At 45.0% G+C, this 21,780-nt stretch overlaps 1 protein-coding gene across 1 annotated transcript; it reads left to right on the forward strand.

Moving 5' to 3' along the window:
• Positions 1–4,477: 4,477 nt before the first annotated feature.
• On the forward strand, positions 4,478–20,427 carry LOC120933035 (piggyBac transposable element-derived protein 4-like). Its single transcript, XM_040346020.1, has 2 exons — positions 4,478–4,661; positions 18,773–20,427. Exons 1-2 carry the CDS (start codon positions 4,478–4,480, stop codon positions 20,425–20,427), a joined length of 1,839 nt encoding a protein of 612 aa, XP_040201954.1.
• The last annotated feature ends 1,353 nt before the right edge of the window (positions 20,428–21,780 follow it).

The raw sequence follows: 21,780 nt of genomic DNA on the forward strand, positions 1-21,780 counted from the left end.
GAACGCTGTTCTAAAGAGCAAAGCTTCGTAATCCGAAAAGCATACTGCCGATGTGGCCCTACAGAGTCCGCTGAGGATATCCAGCGAGATAGGCCTTCTCTCATCCTTGCTACAATTCCCTCTTCTGTACCCCTTCAGGGCCTGTCTAACTGAGAAATAATCAGAACAAGGTTTCAAACCTAACAAACGGAAATAAAAGGAAATGCCGGCTAACACCTTGGTGACATGACTATGCGAGAAGTGTTGCCGCATTAAAGAAGCCAAGAATGCCAAAATGGCACCCTCCGAATGCCCACTAGCCTGATACCCTTCCATGCTTGTGAAGGATAACCAACTGCTCCAAGCCGCGGCATAGCATGCCCACGTCTTGGGTGCCAGGGAACCTCTAATGGCGGCCGTCACCTCCCTCAAATCATCTCCCACAGGTAGGCAGGGCACTGGAATCCAAGGGCATCCGCTTCCGGAAGCAAAGACCGAAACCGCTCCTCCTGAAATCGAGATAATGCATCGGCTAGATTATTCAGAACCCCAGGGGTATACTTAGCTTTCAGCCAGATGTTAAGCTTGAGGCACCTGAAGACCACCTGCCGCAGAATCTTGACCACCTGCAATGAACTAGACGACAAACAGTTGATCGCATATAACACTCCTTTATTGTCGGTTTCGACCAAAATCCGCCTGTTCGCAAATTCCAACCCCCACAACTCTAGCGCCACCAAAATTGGGAACAATTCAAGTAACACTACATTTCTGGTAGCTCCTGAACTCACCCAGGCCTCCGGCCATGCCGCGCAACACCAATGTGTTTGCCAAATCGCTCCAAAGCCTCTGGAACCTGCCGCATCTGTGAATAAACAAAACTCGCGCGCGACAATGAACTCCGCTTGAAACAAAGACTTACCATTATAGGTGTCCAAAAAACTGGCCCATACCAACAGGTCCTCTTTCATAGAAGCCGTTACTCTGATATGGTCAAACGGTGATTTCAAACCGGAAATAGATAAATAAAGCCGACGTGAAAAAATTCTGCCTACTGGCATGATTCTGCAAGCGAACGCTAAGACGCCCAATAGCGACTGCATCTCCTTCAGGCGCACCTTCCTTTTCCGAATGACCGCCGCAATCAAACATCTCAATTTACTTACTTTTGTGTCCGACAAACGGCACTCCATTTTAACTGTGTCTATTACTATTCCTAAAAACTCCAAAGACACACTGGGCAAACATGTTTTCTCTTCCGCTAGGGGGATCCCGAACTCCCGGGACATGGCTTGGAAACTGGACAATAACTCAGAACATAAATTAGAATGGGAGGGCCCAATAAGCAAGAAGTCGTCTAGGTAGTGGACTATGCTGTCCACACCAGAACGAGAACTAAGCACCCAATGCAAGAACGAGGAGAATGCTTCAAAATAGGCGCAAGATAGGGAACACCCCATCGGAAGACACCTGTCAAAAAAATACTGACCTTCAAAATAAAAACCTAAAGAACAAAACGCGTTAGGGGAAACTGGCAACAGCCTGAACGCTGACTTTATGTCAGCCTTTGCTAACAGCGCTCCAGGACCCGACAATCTGATCTTATCCATTGCCTCCTCAAATGTCGCGTATGACACAGCGCATAACTCGCCATTGATCTCGTCGTTCAAAGAGTCACCTTTTGGAAATGACAAATGATGTATAATACGATACTCATTTGGTTCCCGTTTGGGCACCACCCCCAAAGGAGAGATTCTAAAATTACCAAACGGTGGATGGTCAAAAGGCCCTGCAATTCTCCCTTCCCTTAATTCTTTACATAACTTGTCCCTTACCACATGGGGAAATTGCTCTACTGATTTTAAATTACCCACTAGCTTGCAACCTTGCCCTGAAAATGCCGGGAGCGGAAAACCTTGAGCGAACCCTTCATTGATTAAACATGCTTTCTCCCTGTCTGGGTAACTGTCCAGCCACGGGCGCAGACTTTCCAGCCTCACTGGTGTGCAGGCTTTTGTGAAAAATATTCTGCGACTGGGAAGGACCCGCCACCGCATTCTTTTTAAAGCATTTTACTGCTGGGTGCGTCCCGGCACAAATTGAGCATTCATGTCTGTACTTACATGAGTTGTTCCAGCGACATTGACTTTCATTAAAGGCAAAGCAGCAGCCTTTCCTAAAAGCCGCTGTGGAAGGAGTGCCTGACATCTGCCTAGGTGTTGCTGGTTTTTGTGGTGCCATTAAGTTGAGCCACAGGCCAACGTCCTTCATCCCCCATCTGAGTGTTGGGTGGATTGCGAGTTTTTGCCTGTATGACTCATCATAATAAAACCACCCCAGGCCCCCAAAGCTCTTGTATGCCTCCAACACATGATCCACATGTTGAAACAACCCACCACACTGCTCTGGATGTTTTTCCCCCAACACTCCAGCATAAATACAGAAGGCCTGAAGCCAGTTATTAAACGACCGTGGGATCAGTCTTCGCCTCTCATCCTCACCTTTATCCTCACCTCTTCTAAAACCACCCTCTTTCTGACCGGGAAGAAGCGAGAGAATATCAATGTACTCCCCATTGTAAATTTTTTCTTTCACCGCTGTGCTTAAGTGGTACCCTAGTGGTGATACTTCGCAGGGCATAGCCTCCTTCATAACCCTCTCTGGTACATTAGCCTTGGACCCTGAAGCTACACACTCACCAGCCCCTTGCTGTGACAAATTTACTAACACACTATGCTGTGCAGGGGGGTGAGCAGACAGGATGTCAGGGACAGCAGGCAAAATAGGGGTTGAAGGTATAGGAGAAGGTAAAACAGCAGGCATTTTTGAAAGAGATTGCAATAAACCAGACAGAGATCCCACAAGCCCAGATAAAATATTCAACTGGCTTAACTCACCAACTGGTTGTGATTGTGGTACATGTTGCTGAGCCGCTTGCTCCAGCAACGCCGCAGGTGCTTGAAGCTGCGCTGCCTGTGTCCCTGATGCCTGTTGCGGCACCGCTGTGTGTGCTCCCCAGCTCTGGGGAACCTGCTGCTGACTGGGAGCCTGCGCCGCAGGCTGGCGACCTCTGGAGACCTGCACGTTCTTCTTGCCTTGACCTCGCTGCCCACCTCTCTTTGCTGGGGACTGGGACGCCGCTCTCCGTTTCTTCCCACCTCCGCTCCTCTTGCTTCCACCCGCCTCTTCTTCTGCTGTCTGTCGTTGAGGCGGAGACGACACTACAGCTGCCGACACTTGCTGGCTGTATCTCTCGGGCGGCACGCTCCGTCTTCCTCTCCGCAGGGGGGCGGGTGCGGGAGACCCCCGTTCCGAGCTGTCACTCCCTGCCAGCACACCTTCCTCTGCCACGCCCATGGTGCTCAACGCCGCATTCTGCGACTCCTCTCCCGCGGCTGCTGATAGACACTGACGTAGCCAAGCCTCTCCTCCTGCTCCGCCCGCTCTCTCCATTAGCTGACGCACCAGGTCTTCCATAGGTAAGGGCTGTGACATACTGCATTCGCCGAGGAGTTCCTGGGAGTTCATGGTTCTTCCACGTCCACCGGGCCAGAGGAAGAGCCCCGGAGCCAGCTGCTCCTTAAATAAACTCACCCAGGCTTCCAGCACATTCCCTGTGAGCCTATTGGCTCTTCCTGCTAGCTCCCTTGCAGCTGATTGCCCCAGCTGCCGCGTTAACCCCTACTAAACTAACTAACTAGCCCTGCTAACCAAAGCTGGGGAGGCCGCAATCCCAGGAAAGTGGCCACATATTGTGACCCCTTTTTCATTCCTTTGTCTCTGCTAGACCCCAAACAACAACTGAAGTACTGTCTGTCTTTTATTCTGAAGTCTGTGTGTGTTTTTGGATGCTGATCTTGCCCAGATAATATATCTGTGCTGCCTCCTACAGCCTGCTTTATTGTTGATTATTACCATGTTTTATGTCTTAGTAGAGTCCATTGTTTCTACCCTGCCTGTTCTGTGCTACATGATGACACAGCCATTAGTTAGACACTCCCTGATTCCACATGGTCCTCGATTAGTTTTGCCTTTGCCTTATGGTGCACAGTGGGTATTTTTGATGATATAGATACTGCCTGTGGATTCTTTCATCTCAGTAGGTTGCAATACCTTCCATACAGACTGGGTCTAGGAGATATGCTCAATAGAATAAAGCGGTAGCTAAAACAGAACACTACACCTCTGCATCAAGGCTCAATCTCTTCTTATTTGGCTGGTTAACAGATCTGTGAAAAAATTGGGACTAGTAACACAAGAGACTTTTCTGCACCACACAACTATTTCCCCAGGTCATCAATTCAGTAGCCTAGATATCATACCATTTGTTCCATGCTATCCTTAGTATGCCCTGACTACAGGTCCACAATCCAAATATCAGTTAGTTCTCCAGAGAGATATAGTTTTCTATAGATAAATGTTGACAGTTCAGTCTGGTCAACCATGGGAGCCTCCTCTGTGTGGATATATGGAAGAAAGAATATCCCACTTATTTACTATGACTACTCAGATGTATTCAACAAGAACGGGTCAGAATCATAACTTATACCTGAGATTTAATTCAGCCAAATCTACTGTTTATCTTAACCTGAACTTGCAACTCTTAAGGACCATATCAATGAGAATATCTAAAAAAGGGCTTAAAGCGGTTGTAAACATCACTTGGTCATTTTCACCTACAGGTAAGCCTATAATAAGGCTTACCTGTAGGTAAAATGAATATCTCCTAAATGTGCACCATTTAGGAGATATTCACCCTGCATGCAGCCAGGGTGAATATATTGGGGGGGAGGGGGGTTTAAGGGCCAGATTCTCATAGGAGCACGTAACTTTGTGCGGGCATAACGTATCTGTTTACGTTACGCCTCCGCAATTTAGACGGGCAAGTGCACTTGCTCCGTAAGTTGCAGCGGCGTAGCGTAAATCGGCCGGCGTAAGCCCGCCTAATTCAAATGTGGGACAGGGGGGCGTGTTTTATGTTAATGTTCTGTGACCCGACGTGATTGATGTTTTTCACGAACGGCGCATGTGCCGTCCGTGGAAATATCCCAGTGTGCATTGCTCCTAATACGCCGCATAGACATATTGGTTTTGACGTGAACGTAAATTTCGTCCAGCCCCATTCACGGACGAGTTACGCAAACAACGTAAAATGTTCAAATTTCGTCGCGGGGACGACGGCCATACTTAACATTGGTACGCCGCACTTACGCCACCATATAGCAGGGGTAACTTTACGCCGGGAAAAGCCTAACATAAACGGTGTAACTGTACTGCGTCGCCTGGGCGTACGTTCGTGAATTCGCGTATCTAGCTGATTTACATATTTTGATGCGTAAATCAGCGTACACGCCCCTAGCGGCCAGCGTAAATATGCAGTTACGATCCGACGGCGTAAGGGACTTACGCCTGTCGGATCTAAGGGAAATCTATGCGTAACTGATTCTAAGAATCAGGCGCATAGATATCTGAAAATACGCCGTCGTATCTCTTCTGAGAATCTGGCCCTAAAGGTCTGGAATACCTTGTCGGAACTTCAGACCTTCACGCCAGAACCCAGGGCTCGTGTGCATGCGTGGGAGTGACGTCATCGCGGCTTGCAAACCTGGTAGAAAGAAAGGGGAAACAGGTCAGCCCTCTCAGCAGTGACTTCCCTTTAACATCCGCAGTTTACAACCGCTTTAATAATCCATCCACTTTTCATGTGAGAGCAGGCATATTCTTTGTGGAAAATAAAAACCACTCTTTTCCACCTTATATTGACTATTGGGCTCTTAACAAAGTAAAAGTAAAGATCCGCTACCCACTTCCATTACTACCTGAGCTATTCCAAAGATTGTAGTCTGCTGAGGTTTTTACCAGACTTGAATTGTGAAGAGCCAACAAACCTGTAAGAATTTAGGAGGGAGATGAGTGGAAGACTTTTCACAATCAATTTGGGTACTTCAAATATACCATGTATTTTGAGCTCCGAAATGCCCCTGCAACGTTCCATTTTGTGAACAACATCTTCATAGATTTCATTAAAAAAAATTATGGATATATCTGGACAACAAAATGATTTTCTCTCCCTCCTTGGAGGAACAAGTCAAGAAGGTTTTAAGTCACCTTCATATTTACACAAAGTAGTGTGAGTTTATAAAGGAAACTATTCTATTGCTAAAAAATCCTAAGGTTTCCACAGTCTTGGACTGGCTGACTGTCTTCAACAAATAGGGGGTGCCCGGGCCCACCAAGGCAGTCCCCCCTAGGCAGTCACAAAAAAAAAACATTTTTAAACATGGATTATTAAAAAAAAGGTCCTTAAGTGCACTGTGTTCGGGCGCCGGACACAGTGCCCTATGGAGGCCCCACGTCTATCCAAACAGCTTCCGTCCAGCGCCCGTAGTGTATCACTATGGCCAGGTAGTTTGTTCTGTCAGTGTGAGAGAACTTCAGGTGGGCTACAAAAAGATGGCTGCTGTAAGGACTAATCTCCTTTTGTTCAGTGGAGAGGGGAGGCCATTTACTTTATGGTTGAACTAGATGGACTTTTTCAACCTGACTAACTATGTAACTATGTAATTCTAAAAGAAAAATAAATCGCATCCTATTATGCTCTGCCAAAATACTTTGATGCTGAGACTGACCCTGGAAATCACACTGCTGCATAAAACCACATACATCTATAAAGCATCCCCAAATCATGTTATTTAAAGGATTTGTGTATTTTTTATGTTGCCCTCCAAACTGCATAAAAAGACCCTCTCCCAGCTGTTAGGTGGGTTTTTGTTTCGCCCAGCGTCTCATGCTTTTTTGACAGCAGTTTGCCTATTAACTCTAAATATGGTCAGAAATTAACAAGATTTGCTCTTCGAATCCTTGGCGAATCGAACCCAAGCAGATTCGTCCACCAATAATAAGCAGCACTGAGATGAAACACAGAATGAAAGAACAACACAGGAGTTGATTTTAAAATTGGCAATTGTTTTATGCTATTCAGTGTTTTAGTGACCTAAATGCAATGTATCTAGGGTTTACAACTACTGTTGTACTTTTCTGTAATTTTACAACATTCATAGTTATTTGTAAAACAAATATTTCCATGAAATATATAATACGACAAATGTGTTGACTATAAAAATCATACAAGATATAAGATATGTGTTCACTAACTGCTAATTTTGGAAAAATAAACCATAAATTCCCTATAAATCTCTTTCAGTTCTAGTACTGTAAATCTCAGATGAGAACTAATAGTAGAGCTTTTTTTTATTAAATTATGATAAAATGTACTTTTACAGAAGCTATAACAGGAACATGTTGACTTTGTTTTGGCCATATACAGTGTATATTCATAGAACCTATTAGGATTTCCTGTTAATGTTGGCTTGATTCAAAGTAAATGGCAGGGGCAGTGTGCAAATAGCATACTATGTTACAACTCCAGTGAATGGATTTGAAGGTAAATGTTACGCTATTGCTGGACTGTAAGGTGGGATTCTGGAAAACAAATAATTCATTCACCACTATGTTCTTGCCTTTCTCCGCAGCCTAACTGCTGCATTTACCAATATATGCCACAGAACAAGATTTAAAAGAATATGTTGATTCCATTATATGTTGTAATTGTTGTGAATATATATGCCATTTATTGGGCCACGTGAAATACTTGAATACAGAGTAGGTATGTACATAAAGCTAGCCAAACACAGTCAGATACTGGCATTCTTAGGCCATACACGTTTGGGCAGAGCCAAGTGACTTCACTTTCCGGTCCCGAGCTAAAAAATGGAAGTCTTTGTACTCTAAGGCCTCGTACACACGACCGGATCTGTCCGATGAAAACGGTCCGCGGACCGTTTTCATCGGACATGTCCGCTCGGAGATTTTGGTCTGATGGTTGTACACACCATCAAACCAAAATCCGCGCGGACAGAATACGCGGTGACGTGACGATGACGTGACGGCGACGCTGACGCGGCGACGTGCGCGAACCTGGAAGTTAAATGCTTCCACGCATGCGTCTAATCACTTCGACGTCATGCGCGGGTTCTCGGGCCAGCGGACATGTCCGATCGGTCATACTGACCATCGGACATGTCCAGCGGACATTGTTCCAGCGGACAAGTTTCTTAGCATGCTAAGAAATTTTTGTCCGCCGGAAAACAGTCGGCTGGACAAATGTCCGCTGGAAAACGGTCCGTTCGGGCGGACAGACGACCGAACATGTCCGCGGAAACTGGTCCGCGGACCAGTTTCAGCGGACATGTTCGGTCGTGTGTACGAGGCCTCATAATCGTTACTCAGTTAATTAATGTGAATGCATGTTGTATTGCGGTTTGAGTTTTTTTAATTGTAATAAATCCTAAACCGAAGTAACATTTTATTTGACTTAGCAAGAGTCAGACAGATTTTGAGCCTAGTATGTTTTCAAAGTTTTTTTGGGCAAAGTAAGTGGTACAAGCAAAAATAATATAGACCAGCCATTCTTAACCTGGGCTCCATGAAACTCTAGGGTTCCTCAAGAGGTTGCTAGTGGTTCCTTGAAGAGTGACAGACTGACCCCCTTATCTGATGGTACTTGCATATTTCAAGGTCTTTAACCATTTGGCAGAGCTAGTAGAATGACACCAATGGTCTTTTTAGTTACATGGTGACATTCTAACCACTGACCATCAATGTAAGGGGCATTTTCCTAATGACTTAGATGAGCTAATCTTAGCAAGGGTTTCCTGGAACATGAAAGTTATTTGAAGTGGTCTTCAGGGGTAAAAAAAAAGTAGAAAAGCTAATATAGACAACAAAAATGGAACATGTTTTCTGTGACGAATACATGAAAAATGAACACAAAACAATAGGAAAGAAAGTTCAGCCTGCATAAGGGGTGGTATGGGGGTGTGGAATCTAGACATAAGAGAAGGAGCTAATACAAAATACCATGGTATCTAAGCAGCTGCTTGGAAATGCCTCCAATCTTACTGTTTTTATTGTATCTCATAGCGGTGTAATGCAAAGAAAGGACAGAGTATTACTGTAGGTTACGGTTCTAGGAGTCAGCAATATTTTGTAGGACCCATGTGTGTGTAATAGGGTTGTCCCGATACCACTTTTTTAGGACCGAGTACAAGTACCGATACTTTTTTTCAAGTAGTCGCCGATACCGAATACCGATACTTTTTTTAAATGTGTCCCCAAATGCAGCCATGTCCCCCCCATATGCAGCCATGTCCCCCACATATGCAGCCATGTCCCTCACATATGCAGCCATGTCCCTCTAGCCATGTCCCTCACATATGCAGCAATGTCCCTCTAGCCATGTCCCTCACATATGCAGCAATGTCCCTCTAGCCATGTCCCTCACATATGCAGCAATGTCCCTCTAGCCATGTCCCTCACATATGCAGCCATGTCCCTCTAGCCATGTCCCTCACATATGCAGCCATGTCCCTCACATATGCAGCCATGTCCCTCACATATGCAGCCATGTCCCTCTAGCCATGTCCCTCACATATGCAGCCATGTCCCTCACATATGCAGCCATGTCCCTCTAGCCATGTCCCTCACATATGCAGCCATGTCCCTCACATATGCAGCAATGTCCCTCTAGCCATGTCCCTCACATATGCAGCAATGTCCCTCTAGCCATGTCCCTCGATGCGGCGGCGCGATGCGGCGGCAGCGGCGGGGGGGGAAAGTATTCTATTTAGGTATCGGGGGTATTTGCGCGAGTACGAGTACTCCCGCAAATACTCGGTATCGGTCCCGATACCGATACTGGTATCGGTATCTGGACAACCCTAGTGTGTAAATCTGTGTTTGTGTATACATGTCTTTGTAACAATGCATATATATTTAAGTACAACAGTGAAGTGCAACTTGCAACCTAATGATTTATACTCTAAATTGTCAAAGGCAGGGGTCTCAAACTGGCAGCCCTCCAGCTGTTGGAAACTACTCATCATGTCTCTGCCTGTGGGAGTCATGCTTGTATCTGTCACCCTTGCAATGCCTCATGGGACTTGTAGTTTCGCAACAGCTGGAGGGTCGCCAGTTTAAGACCCATGGTCTAAGTCAGATTATTGGTGGTGTATCTAGGGTTGCCACCTCATCCCTTTAAAACAGAACACATATGAATTACACAGGTTCTGTGGCTAATTAAGGTGGTAATTAGACTCATTTGGTGCCTTACCTGCATTAAATTAGCCTCAGAACCTGTGTAATTCATATGTGTTCTGTTTTAAAGGGATGAGGTGGCAACCCTACGTGTATCACAAGGTTCATTATAGGGACCTTTACTGTTTAACCTACTTATAAATGATATAGAGTTTGGAACTAAAAGTACAATTTCTGTGTTTGAAGATGGCACCAAGCTATGCAGTGGAATAACTTCCTTACTGGATTTCCCCAACTCATAAGCTGACATCATTGCATTATTTAATTGGGCAACTATGTTGCAAATTAGGTTTCCTGTATTAGAAGAGGTATAGGGGTTGATTTACTAAAACTGGAGAGTGCAAAATCTAGTGCAGCTGTGCATAGTAGCCAATTGGCTTCCAATTTTAGCTTGTTCAATTAAGCTTTGACAAAAAAAAAACCTGGAGGCTTATTGGTTTTTATGCACAGTTGCACCATATTTTGCACTCTCTAGTTATAGTAAATCAACCCCATAGACTCCAGAGAGAGAGATATAGTTTTCCCCTGTACAAATCTATAGTAAGACCTCATCTGGATTATGCAGTTCATTTTTGGGTACCAATTCACAAAAAGTATATCGGGAACTGAAGAAAGTGCAGAGAAGAGCAACCAAATTGATTAGAGGCATGGAGGAGCTCAGCTATGAGGAACGATTAAAGGAACTAAATGTATTCTCTCTTGGGAAGAGGGGATTAAAGGGGCATATGATTAACATGTACAGTATAAATACATAAGTGGTCTATATAGCGAACTCGTGTATAGTTGTCCACTTTCAGATCATTAAAGAGGAGAAGAGGGCACTCTTTATGCCTGGAGGAAAAGAGATTACCCTCCACATTCTGAACAGTTTCTTCACAGTGAGAGCTGTGAAAATGTGGAATAGACTCCCTCAAGAATTAGCACTGGCCAGCTCAGTAAATAGTTTTAATAAAAAGAGCTAGATGCCTTTTTAAATGTACAAAATACAACTGGATACTAACATTGAGGCCTCATGCACACTGGACGTTAAAATAACGTTATAGAAACGCCAGTAGCTTTGCAGTGAGTTTTTCAGCTTTATTCAACGTTTTTTTCAATAGCATTATTTAGCGTTTATTAGCGTTTTTCAGCATTTTTTGGCGTTTTTCTTTTAGAATTTTTTTTTTCAATGGATAAAAAACGTTAAAAAACGCTGGCGAGTGAAATTTTTTAGCGTTTATCTGCGTTTATCAGCGTTACAGCGTTTTTACAGCTAAAAAACATCTCTCAGAACCCACTAGTTTTTTTTTTTTTACTGCTCAAAAACGCCACTGCCCAAAACTGCTGATAACAGCCTATGTATGCATGGACACATAGGATAACATGATTGAGAGTTTATTGACTGTAGAAAAAAACATCTACCGCCAAAAACAGCTGCTGTAAAAATGTCCAAAAAAGTCCAGTGTGCATGAGGCCTGAAGCCTCATGCACTCTGGTTCTGAGAGACGTTTTTCACCTATAAAAATGCTCTAACACTGATGAACGTCAATAAACGCTGATAAACTCTCAAAAACGTCACTCACCAGCGTTTTTTAATGTTTTTGATCCATTGAAAAAAAAATATATATAAAAAAATTCTTTAAAAAAAAACACCCTAAAAAACGCTAACGCAGAAAAACGCTAATAAACGCTAAAAAAGGCTATTGCAAAAACGTTGAAAAAAGTTGAAAAACTCACTGCAAAGCTACTGGCATTTTTATCAACTTATTTTAACGTCCAGTGTGCATGAGGTAGTGAATGAATGACTTGTATAGCGCAACGCATGCGAACTGAATCGCCTCTGGGCGTTTTTTCCAGCCAGTATCTGCTTGGCTGGTGCGATAATTTTTACCCCCAGTAATGGTAGTAGCACAAGGGGTAGCTGATTCAAGGGATATCTGCTTGTCTTCTGGGTGCAAATTGGACCATGCTTTATAGAGTTTTCTTGCACTTCCTTGGATTCATTGTAGGTATAAGATTCTGTATATGGAGATGCTCTATTTATTTATTCTAATTGTAATTTTTTTCATTGGTTGGACTAGATGGATTATTTTTCAACCTGACTAAATATATGCAGTATATATATGTATACCTTGGTGACTGCCTATACTCTAACAACCAATGAGGCTGTGTAGCCCAGCTGCCAGCATCCTAACATCCAGCTCAGGGCATACAGGGCAACGTTATCCGATACATCATCTGTCTGGATCAAATCATTACACATTACTGTGTGCAGGCTAATTAGTACAATACACGTGGCAAACTACAATATTACAGGTACTAGACTGTTGATGAAATGGCTGAGTGGTTAGTATTCTTGGCTTGTAGTGCTTGGTGAAGTTAGGGGTCTGATTGCAGTTTTAATATTTTAATTTAGTTTTAGTGCTTTTTTGTGCTCTTCTGTGCATTTTATTGCTTTTTTAGCTTTTTCAAGCTTTTGTAAGTATAGGCTTTTTTTCTCACAAACCCTCCCCTCGGCTAATTTTTTGTTGTATTTTTTCTAGGGCTGTTGCTCATTAAAATGTTCATGTTCGATTAATCGATTTTTTTAATCGGTTAATCGACTCATTTCAATTAATTATAAAAGAAAATTGTAATATCCACAATCTCCCCCACTGTAATATATCCACGCGATCTCCCCCACTGTAATATACCCACGTCATCTCCCCCACTGTAATATCCACAATCTCCCCACTGTAATATCCGCAATCTCCTCACTGTAATATCCACAATCTCCCCCACTGTAATAGATAGACATCTCCCCAAGCAGACATACCTTGATCGATCAAAAAATTAACGATTAATCGAGGAATTAATCGTTAATTTCCACAGCCCTCAATTTTTCGTTCTTTTTTAAGCTGTTTTGCGCTTCATCATGCTTTTTCATGCTTTTTCACACATCTTTGGGTGCTTAGGCATCTTTTTCTGCTTGAAAGCTCCTCTCAAAAACACGAGTTTGGTAGGTATTTTTTCTGCCTGTAAACTCTTGAAAACACCATACACAACATACAACAACACACATTGGCCAACACGGAGGGGTGTTTCCAGGCAGAAAAAAATTAAAGCCTCAAAAAAGCTCTAAAGCCTGTAGGAGCAGCTTCTTTGAGCTTCATTGAGATGCAGTGTGCATGAGCCCTAACAGGTTAACTCACACTAGAACAGTGGTTCTCAATCTGGGGGTCGGGACCCCCTCGGGGATCAAATGATGACTTGCCAGGGGTCACCAAATCCTGGGCTGTTCCTGAAGCCCGCACCACTCTCCCAGCCTTTTTGCTGCTGCCCAGCAGGGCTGTCCCTGGAGCCTGTGGCCACACAGCTGGGCTGTTCTTGGAGCCTGCAGCCTCCCACTCACCCTCTTTGCGTCCACCCATTCATTTCATGGCATGGCGGGGGGGCAAAGACTAGAGGTCAGCTGACTAGTGATCTATGTGAAGTGGGAGGGGCTGGAGGAGACCCTATCTCCTGATTTCAGCACAGGTGCAGGGCCGGCCCTACCATGGTACCAGGCAGCACTTTCAAGGGGGCGGCTCCACTTCCCCCTCCACTGTCGATCAAATTGCCGCCTGCCAGCTCCGCTTCCCGCTCCAGCTTCACTGTTGATCAAATTGCCGTCCGCCAGCTCCGCTTCCCGCTCCACTGTCGATCAAATTGCCACCCGCCGTCACACTCCACTGTGTGAGGCTAATTGCCGGCCACCTCTCCATCCCCTGTTCTGCCAGCCTGTTTTCTAGAGCTCTGTCCCCAACCTGCAATGCTGCCCAAGCGGCTGCAGTGAGAAGAGGAGGGGATAGAGAGAGCCGGGACACAGAGCAGACGGCCGGAGTACTGCATATGGAAGCAGCCCGAGAAGGAAGCCCTGCATGTTAGGTCTGGGCTTGCCGCGATTTCCCCTCCCTCTTCCTGGACTGTCGGTGATCTGTGGTGGGAGGACAGTCAGCAGCGTTGCTCTCTCTCCGCCGTTGTCAAGTGCATGAGGGTACAGAGGGGAACTAATGTGTGTGTGAGAGTGGGGGGAGGTACAGAGATAAACTGATTTGGGAGGGGGAAAAGGGGGGAACTGATTTGGGGGGGACAGAGGTGAACTAATGAATTAATGTGGGGGGGGGGTACAGAGAGGAACTGATTTGGGGGGTACAGAGGTGAACTAATGTGGGGGGAGGGGTACAGAGAGAAACTGATTTGGGGGGGTACAGGGGGGGAACTTATTTGGGGGGATACAGAGGTGAACTAATGTGTGTGGGGGGGGTACAGAGAGGAACTGATCTGGGGGGGTACATAGGGGAACTGATTGGGGGGTACAGAGGTGAACTAATGTGTGTGGGGGGGGATACAGAGAGAAACTGATTTGGGGGGGTACAGGGGGAACTGACCGTATAGTACCCTAGCCCACCGTTTACATGGACAGGGCAAAGGGGGTGGAGTCAGGGGTGATCCAATGGGGGGGCGGCAAAATGAGGTTTCACCTAGGGTGTCAAAAATCCTTGCACCAGCCCTGATTGCCGCCCGCCCGTTCTGCTCCCTTCAGCTTTCAGCTGCTAGAGGAAGGGCTGTCAGACAATGCATACGAAGCCGGCGATCGCCACAAACACACACCCCCCCCCTGTGCGGACAGCAGAGAGATTACATTATCTCTCTGCTGCCTGCCTTTACTCAGGAAGTGGCAATCCGCTACCTGTGGCAGGTGACATCATGGCAAGTGACAATATGTGACAAGTGACAATTCGTAATGTGTGGCAAGTGAGGTGGCAAGTGACAATCCGCAATGTGTGGCAGGTGACGCGGCAAGTGACAATCCACATCTGAAGGCAGGTGACGTGGCAAGTGACACGCTCGGCGCTCCCACTGATTCTGCATTACAGCGAGTTGAACTTTTTTATTTTATATAACAATGTAATAATAGATATAATGCACTTCAAGAATTTATATTATTCATTTTTTTACTAGTAATGGCAGTGATCTGCAATTTTTAGCGAGACTGTGACTGCGATTGCGGTGGACAGATTGGACACTTCTGACACATTTTTGGGACCAGTGACATCTATACAGCGATCTGTGCTATAAAATTGCACTGATTACTGTGTAAATGTCACTGTCAGGGAAGGGGTTAAATGTGTTCCCTGGGAGGTGTTTCTAACTGGAGTGATGGGATTGACTGGAGGAGGAGAGAGATCTCTGTTCCTAATCACTAGGAACCGCACATTTGTCTCTCCTACCCTGTCAGAATGGGGATCTGTCTGTTTACATAGACAGATCCCCTTTCTGGCTCTCTGTGGATTGATCGCGGGTGGCCAGCTGACATTGCGGCCGCCGGCCCTGCACAGGTCCTTTTATACTCCTATATATATGTATAGAGCCATGGTAGGTCCTCTTTATACTCCTACATACATGCATAGAGCCATGACAGGTCCTCTTTATACTCCTACATACATGCATAGAGCCATGACAGGTCCTCTTTATACTCCTATATACATGTATAGAGCTATGACAGGTCCACTTTAGTTACCATGATATAAAATAATGGATATGGGTGCATTTTGTTGGGCGTGATTTTTTTTTGGGGGGGCAGCATTTCATTCTTGGTACCAGGCAGCACAATGTCTTGGGCCGGCACTGCACAGGTGTCACTGCTATAAGACACCTCAAAGTCGGAGACACCGTGAGTAACACTACCTGTGATTATAGTTGCCATTAAAAGTCCCCACTACAGTTCTCAAATCAGCAGATAACCTTGATCAAGAGCACCTAAGTTGGCCGATCAGAACTCCCCCCTAGCATTGCCACTCGTTCCAACTCCCCCCACCAGCACTGCCACTCATCTCATTCCCTCCACCAGCACTGCCAGTCATCTAAAAACCCCCGCCAGCACTGCCACTCATCTTATTCCCCCCTCCTCCCCACCAAGGAGTAAGAGAAGAAATAAAAATAGAGAATACATGAAAAGGAGAGGAAAAGAGGGGGATGAACAAAGAAGAGAGGGATGGGGGGGGGGGGACAAGAAATTAGGATAGAGAAAGATGAAAGGGAAAGAAATAAGAACAAAGAGAAAGAGTAGTACATCCTAAAATGTACCATAAGGGGTTTTAATACTGTACGAGTGGAAGGGACTCAGGGAGCAGGAAATGTTAGGGGCGCAAATTACTTGTTTTGCCTTGGGTGCCGACAACCCACACTACGAAAATAATTCTACTGGCCCAGATTCAAGAAGCAATTGCGCCTGTGTAACCATAGGTTACACAGCGCAATTGCTTACTTGCTCCGGCGTTACGAATGCTCCTGATTCAGGAACATCGTAACGCCGACTGCAGCCTAAAATCCGCATATTTTAGGCTGCATTCTTGCGATGACCGCTAGGGGGCGCTCCCATTGTGCTCAGTGTATAGTATGCAAATTGCATACTAACACCGATTCACAATGTTGCGCGAGCCCTGCGTACGCAAGTTACGTTGTTTCCGTACGGCGTGTTTAGCGTAAGGCTGCCCCTTCTAATAGTAGGGGTAGCCAATGCTAAAGTATACCAGTCGTTCCCGCGTCGCGAAATTTGAATTTCACGTCGTTTGCGTAAGTGATTCATGAATGGCGCTGGACGCCATTCACGTTCACTTGGAAGCAAATGACGTCCTTGCGACGTCATTTGCCGCAATGCACGTCGGGAAAGTTTCCCGACGGAGCATGCGCTCTACGCTCGGCGCGGGAGCGCGCCTAATTTAAATGATTCCCGCCCCCTACGGGATCATTTAAATTGCGTGCTCTAGCGCCGGGCAATTTTGCCGGCGCGCCCGCGCAATTCACGGAGCTTCTGCTCCGTGAATCAAGGGCAGCAGAGCAAATTTGCGGGGGCGCAGGGCAAAATCGTTGCCCTGCGCCTCCGTAAATAATGCGCAGATCTCTTATCCGGGCCACTGTTGGGGTCGCAACAACTTGAGAAATTGTATCAAGATTGTATCAGGATTTCCTTCCATAATCACCAAAACAAATATACTGGCAGGTAAACTAGTTCCTAGCGTTTCTTTTGTGGCGACATCAGATTACTCGCTCCTTACATTGCAGGGGCTGCTGAAAATAATTTGGTGTACTCCATTAAGTAATACAGAATGTGTGGGCGTTATGCCAATAACATAATAGTTACTTAAAATTACACCACAGCGTGATTGAGAAATAACTTCATAAGAGCTTCAAAAAAAAGTTTGACGTTACCTTTTTTTTTTTTTTCTATTAAATTATTAAATGTTTGGAAAAGCACAAAAGTAGCACAAAAGTAGCATTGATTTTCTGTACCTTATGCCAAATTAAGCCTGCTGCTTTACAGCAAATACGGCAGCTTCAACTATACCTACAGAATATGAACAATCAGCACACCACAAATAAAACTGCTCTTGAAATATTATTCGTAAGAGTACATAATCACCACATGTGCGAACAGTCTGCCTCTTTTGATTAACCAGTAATTGGATTATTTTTTTCCTTTGAAGAAAATAAGCTTTATTGCTTGACAAAACAACATTTCATGTGAAAGCTTATTAGAACCCTAGCTGCTGCATTATCAGTTTGAGGTAAGCATAGACGTACAGCACCATCTGCTGTCTACTGGGGTGTATTGTGAGAATTGTTGTATACTTGGCTCAGTTTAATTAGGACATATAAAGGTTATACAAGCATATTGATTGTTATAACAAACTTGGTTATTGAATAACAACCATAAGTGGCCCACATTAGCCATAGACATAGATTTGACCCTCTGACATATGGTAGAAGCAAGATTACCCAGATTGCCAATCTGTTTTAGGTTTAAAAATGGTGTTGGGAGTTGGGCTTAAATTTGTAGCTTAAAACTAGAAAGATAAATACTACAAAAATACAAATGCAGATCAGCCCTTTAATAATTATTACATCCTTAACCTCCCTGGCGGTATTCCCGAGCGTGACTCGGGGTTAACATTCAGTGCCAGAAGCGGTAACCCCGAGTCACGCTCGGGGTGCATTTTTTTTTTCCCCCAAAAATTCCTGGCGATCCGGCGGGGGTTTCCCGCTGGATCGCCGGTCAGACTAGTCCCGCTGGGGGGGATGCAGAGTGAGCGCAGCGGTGGCTAAACATCCCGGCGATCCAGCGGGGTTTCCCGCTGGATCGCCGGTCAGATGAGTCAGGGGAAATGCAGAGTGAGCGCAGCGGTGGTGTGGTGACATCCCGGCGATCCAGCGGGGTTTCCCGCTGTGATCGCCGGTGAGAGCCCCGGCAGAATGTATTGCAGAGTGAGCGCAGCGGTGTTCTTACCTAATCCCGGTGAGAGCCCCGCTGATGTCTTCTCTGATGTCTCCTCTCTCTTCCGTCTCTGTGAACCGCAGCGCCTCACAGTGGCGGAAGTGGGCGGGAGATTCAAAAAAGTTACAATGTTACAATGTAAAAAAGTAAAACACACACATAAAGTTACATGATACAGTGTAATCTGACAGGATTTCACTGTATCACCTCAGATTTCACCTCAGATTATTCTACACTGCCCTGGCTGCCCTTTTTGCTGTTTTATCTAACCAAAAAAAATAAAATGGCATCAAAGCGTCACTTTAGCACCTCCAAAGCGGCTTTGGATCAGATAAGTGACAGCTTATTCCTTATTCCTCGCAGAATTGAGCGACAGCGATAGCGATTCGTGGCAAGATTCGTCATACGACTCCGACTCTGACCAGAGAAGTAGCGACAGCGACGAATCTCCACTTGAGCTCAGTGAGGTGCGCACTTGGTGCCCTATTGATTGCGGTATGGATGCAGTACCACCGCCAAGATTCCCGTTTACAGGATCGCCTGGGATGAAGGTAGAAGTTGATCACAATGATCCTTTGGCGTACCTAAAATTATTTCTGACAGATGACGTCATTGAAAAGATTGTCACGGAGACAAACCGCTACAAAGAGCAGCAATCCACTACTCTGCACAGCAAGTTTTCCAGATCCAGAAAATGGGAACCTGTGAGTAAGGAGGACATATGGAAATTTCTGGGGCTAATACTTCTCCAAGGGGTGGTGGGTAAACCCCTGCAGAGATGGTACTGGACTAAAAATAAATTGCTGGCAACCCCATTTTTTGGCACCATCATGTCCGAGTACCGATTTTCCCTCATAATGAAGAATCTACACTTCACCAACAATGAGGACTTTGACGAAGCCACACATCCAGCGCCCAAACTGAAGAAAATCTGGGAAGTATTCCAAATGATTATAACAAATTTCCAGCAGGCCTATGTCCCAGACCGTGACATCAGCATTGATGAAAGTCTGATGGCTTACAAAGGACGCCTCAGCTGGATTCAATACATCGCATCCAAGAGAGCGCGGTTTGGAATAAAATCCTATATGCTCTGCGAGTCTACAACTGGCTATATATGGAATTCCATCATATACACCGGCAAAGGAACACAATTCAACCCCAGGTACAGCGACTATGGGATGGCAACGTCATCAGTCCTTTCATTGCTTGAACCATTGCTCAATCAGGGGTATTGTGTAACAACCGACAACTTTTACACGTCGCCTGAGCTGTACGAGTTTCTACTAAAAAACAAGACTGACGCATATGGAACCGCTAGAGCCAACCGACGTGACCTGCCATGTATGTTTTCCAAGAAAAAACTGAAAACAGGAGAAATGGTGGCCTGGCAGAAAGGAAAGATGATGGCAATGCGTTGGCGTGACAAAAAAGACGTGTGCCTAATGAGTACAGTACATACCACCTCCACTGCCATGGTCCACACAAGAGGTGGGAAAGATGTCAAAAAGCCACAACTTGTGATCGATTACAACAACACCATGGGAGGAGTCGATAGAGCCGATCAGGCGATGACCTTCTATCCAGCTATGCGGAAGCAACAAAAAAAATACTATAAAAAAATATTCAGGCATCTCCTGGAACAATGTATGTGGAATGCCTATATACTGCACAAGGGAAGGAGTGACAAGCCTCTTGTTCACTCCGACTTCATCTGGAAGGTGGTGGAGCAAATTTTTTTGAACTACCAAACGCCATCAGTGGCCGTGAACAGATCTGGACGTCGCGCTGTTGACATTGTAAACCCAGAGAGGCTGACTGGTCGTCACTTTACGGATTACATCCCGCCAAGCGCAAAAAAGGCAGCACCTACAAGAATGTGTGTAGTTTGCTGCTCAAAGCGAGATGGGAATGGAAAAAAAGTCCGAAAGGAAACAAGGTTCTATTGCTCTGATTGTGACGTTGGTCTATGTGCAGTCCCATGTTTCAAAATTTACCACACCCAGGATGTTTACTGAATTTTCTTCTGTTTGACAAATTGCATTATTTATTACTGAATTTTCTTCTGTTTGACAAATTGCATTATTTATTACATTACTGAATAAAATGATATTATTTATTAGATTATAACTCATGATTTTATTTTTTCGAACGTTATTACATCTGAGAGGTCTACTAGAGTCTTCTTTGGTCAGGTTTAAGTAAGTAATTACTAAGAATTGCAGGCCTACAATAAATAACACCAAATTTCCATACAAAAAAATGGTACCGCTTTTGGAACAAAATTCCAGACAGAATCATACCGCTAGGGAGGTTAAAGTGGAACTTAACCTCCCTGGCGGTATGATTATGTCAGATTTTAGGTGCTGAAAGCGGTAGCATTATTTTGCATGGAAATTTGTCATTTTATATTGTAGGCCTGCAATTCTTAGGAACAACTCACTTAAATCTGTGCAAACAAGAGTCTAGTAGACATCCCGGGTATAATAAAATTTGAAACAAATATAAATAATTATAACAAATAATATAATAATAATACAAATTATTACTTTCAGTGTTTGATGACGAATTTCCCCACAAATCACTATAGCTCAATTTTGCAAGTGATTCTAATTTATTATCGCTTTTTTTTAGCTGGTCTAAAACCACTTTTGACATAAAGGGACACTTTTTGGTTGCTATGGACAATCTCCAGTTTGCAGGCAGAAAGAAAAGTTTTTATTATATAAAAGTGCATGCAGGACACTGGACAGACCACTAGGGACAAAGGGGGTATGTATTTTTTTCATACAGTACTGTAATCTATAAGATTACAGTATACTGTATGTATTGTGTTTATTTACTTTTTTGAATTTGGCACCGTTCTCCGTCCTCGTGCGTCGTAACGTCGCAGAGAACGGAGATCGGCGGCACACAGGGACACTGTGTGAATCGAGCGAGGACGCCGCTCGCTCACACAGCGGGGAGGCATCGCAGGATCCAGGGACAAGGTAAGTAAACCCTGCCTGTGGACACTGCGAGGCGATCCCGAGTCTGGCTCGGGGTTACCGCTTTTGGTTCTGAAATTCCACCCGAGCCAGACTTGGGAATACCGCCAGGGGCAATAAAGCAGTAGTAAACCACAGTAGATGGATAAAAAAAAATCCCCTGCAAGGCAATGTCATAATGTGCTAGTGTGCATCGCATACTAGCACATTATGAGAGACCTACCTTAGAAGGAAGCCCTCCAGCGCTGCGCTCTCACTGCTGAGAGGGCTGACATCTTCCCCCTGGTCTTCATTTCAGGTTCGCATTTTCCGGCTACATTAGTGGCCAGGAGCGCGATGACATCACTCCTTCAAATGCGCGTGGGAGCTGCTGTTTACCGCACG

Source organism: Rana temporaria, chromosome 1 (genome assembly GCF_905171775.1).
Source record: "Rana temporaria chromosome 1, aRanTem1.1, whole genome shotgun sequence".
Lineage (NCBI taxonomy): Eukaryota > Metazoa > Chordata > Amphibia > Anura > Ranidae > Rana > Rana temporaria.

What these genes read in the sequence shown, in the direction of transcription:
- LOC120933035 (XM_040346020.1), top strand. Translation starts at nt 4,478, where the DNA reads ATGACTACTCAGATGTATTCAACAAGAACGGGTCAGAATCATAACTTA. An exon ending in TTGGTCATTTTCACCTACAG is followed by an intron (nt 4,662 to 18,772) that starts GTAAGCCTATAA and finishes TATTCCTCGCAG; the next exon opens with AATTGAGCGACAGCGATAGC.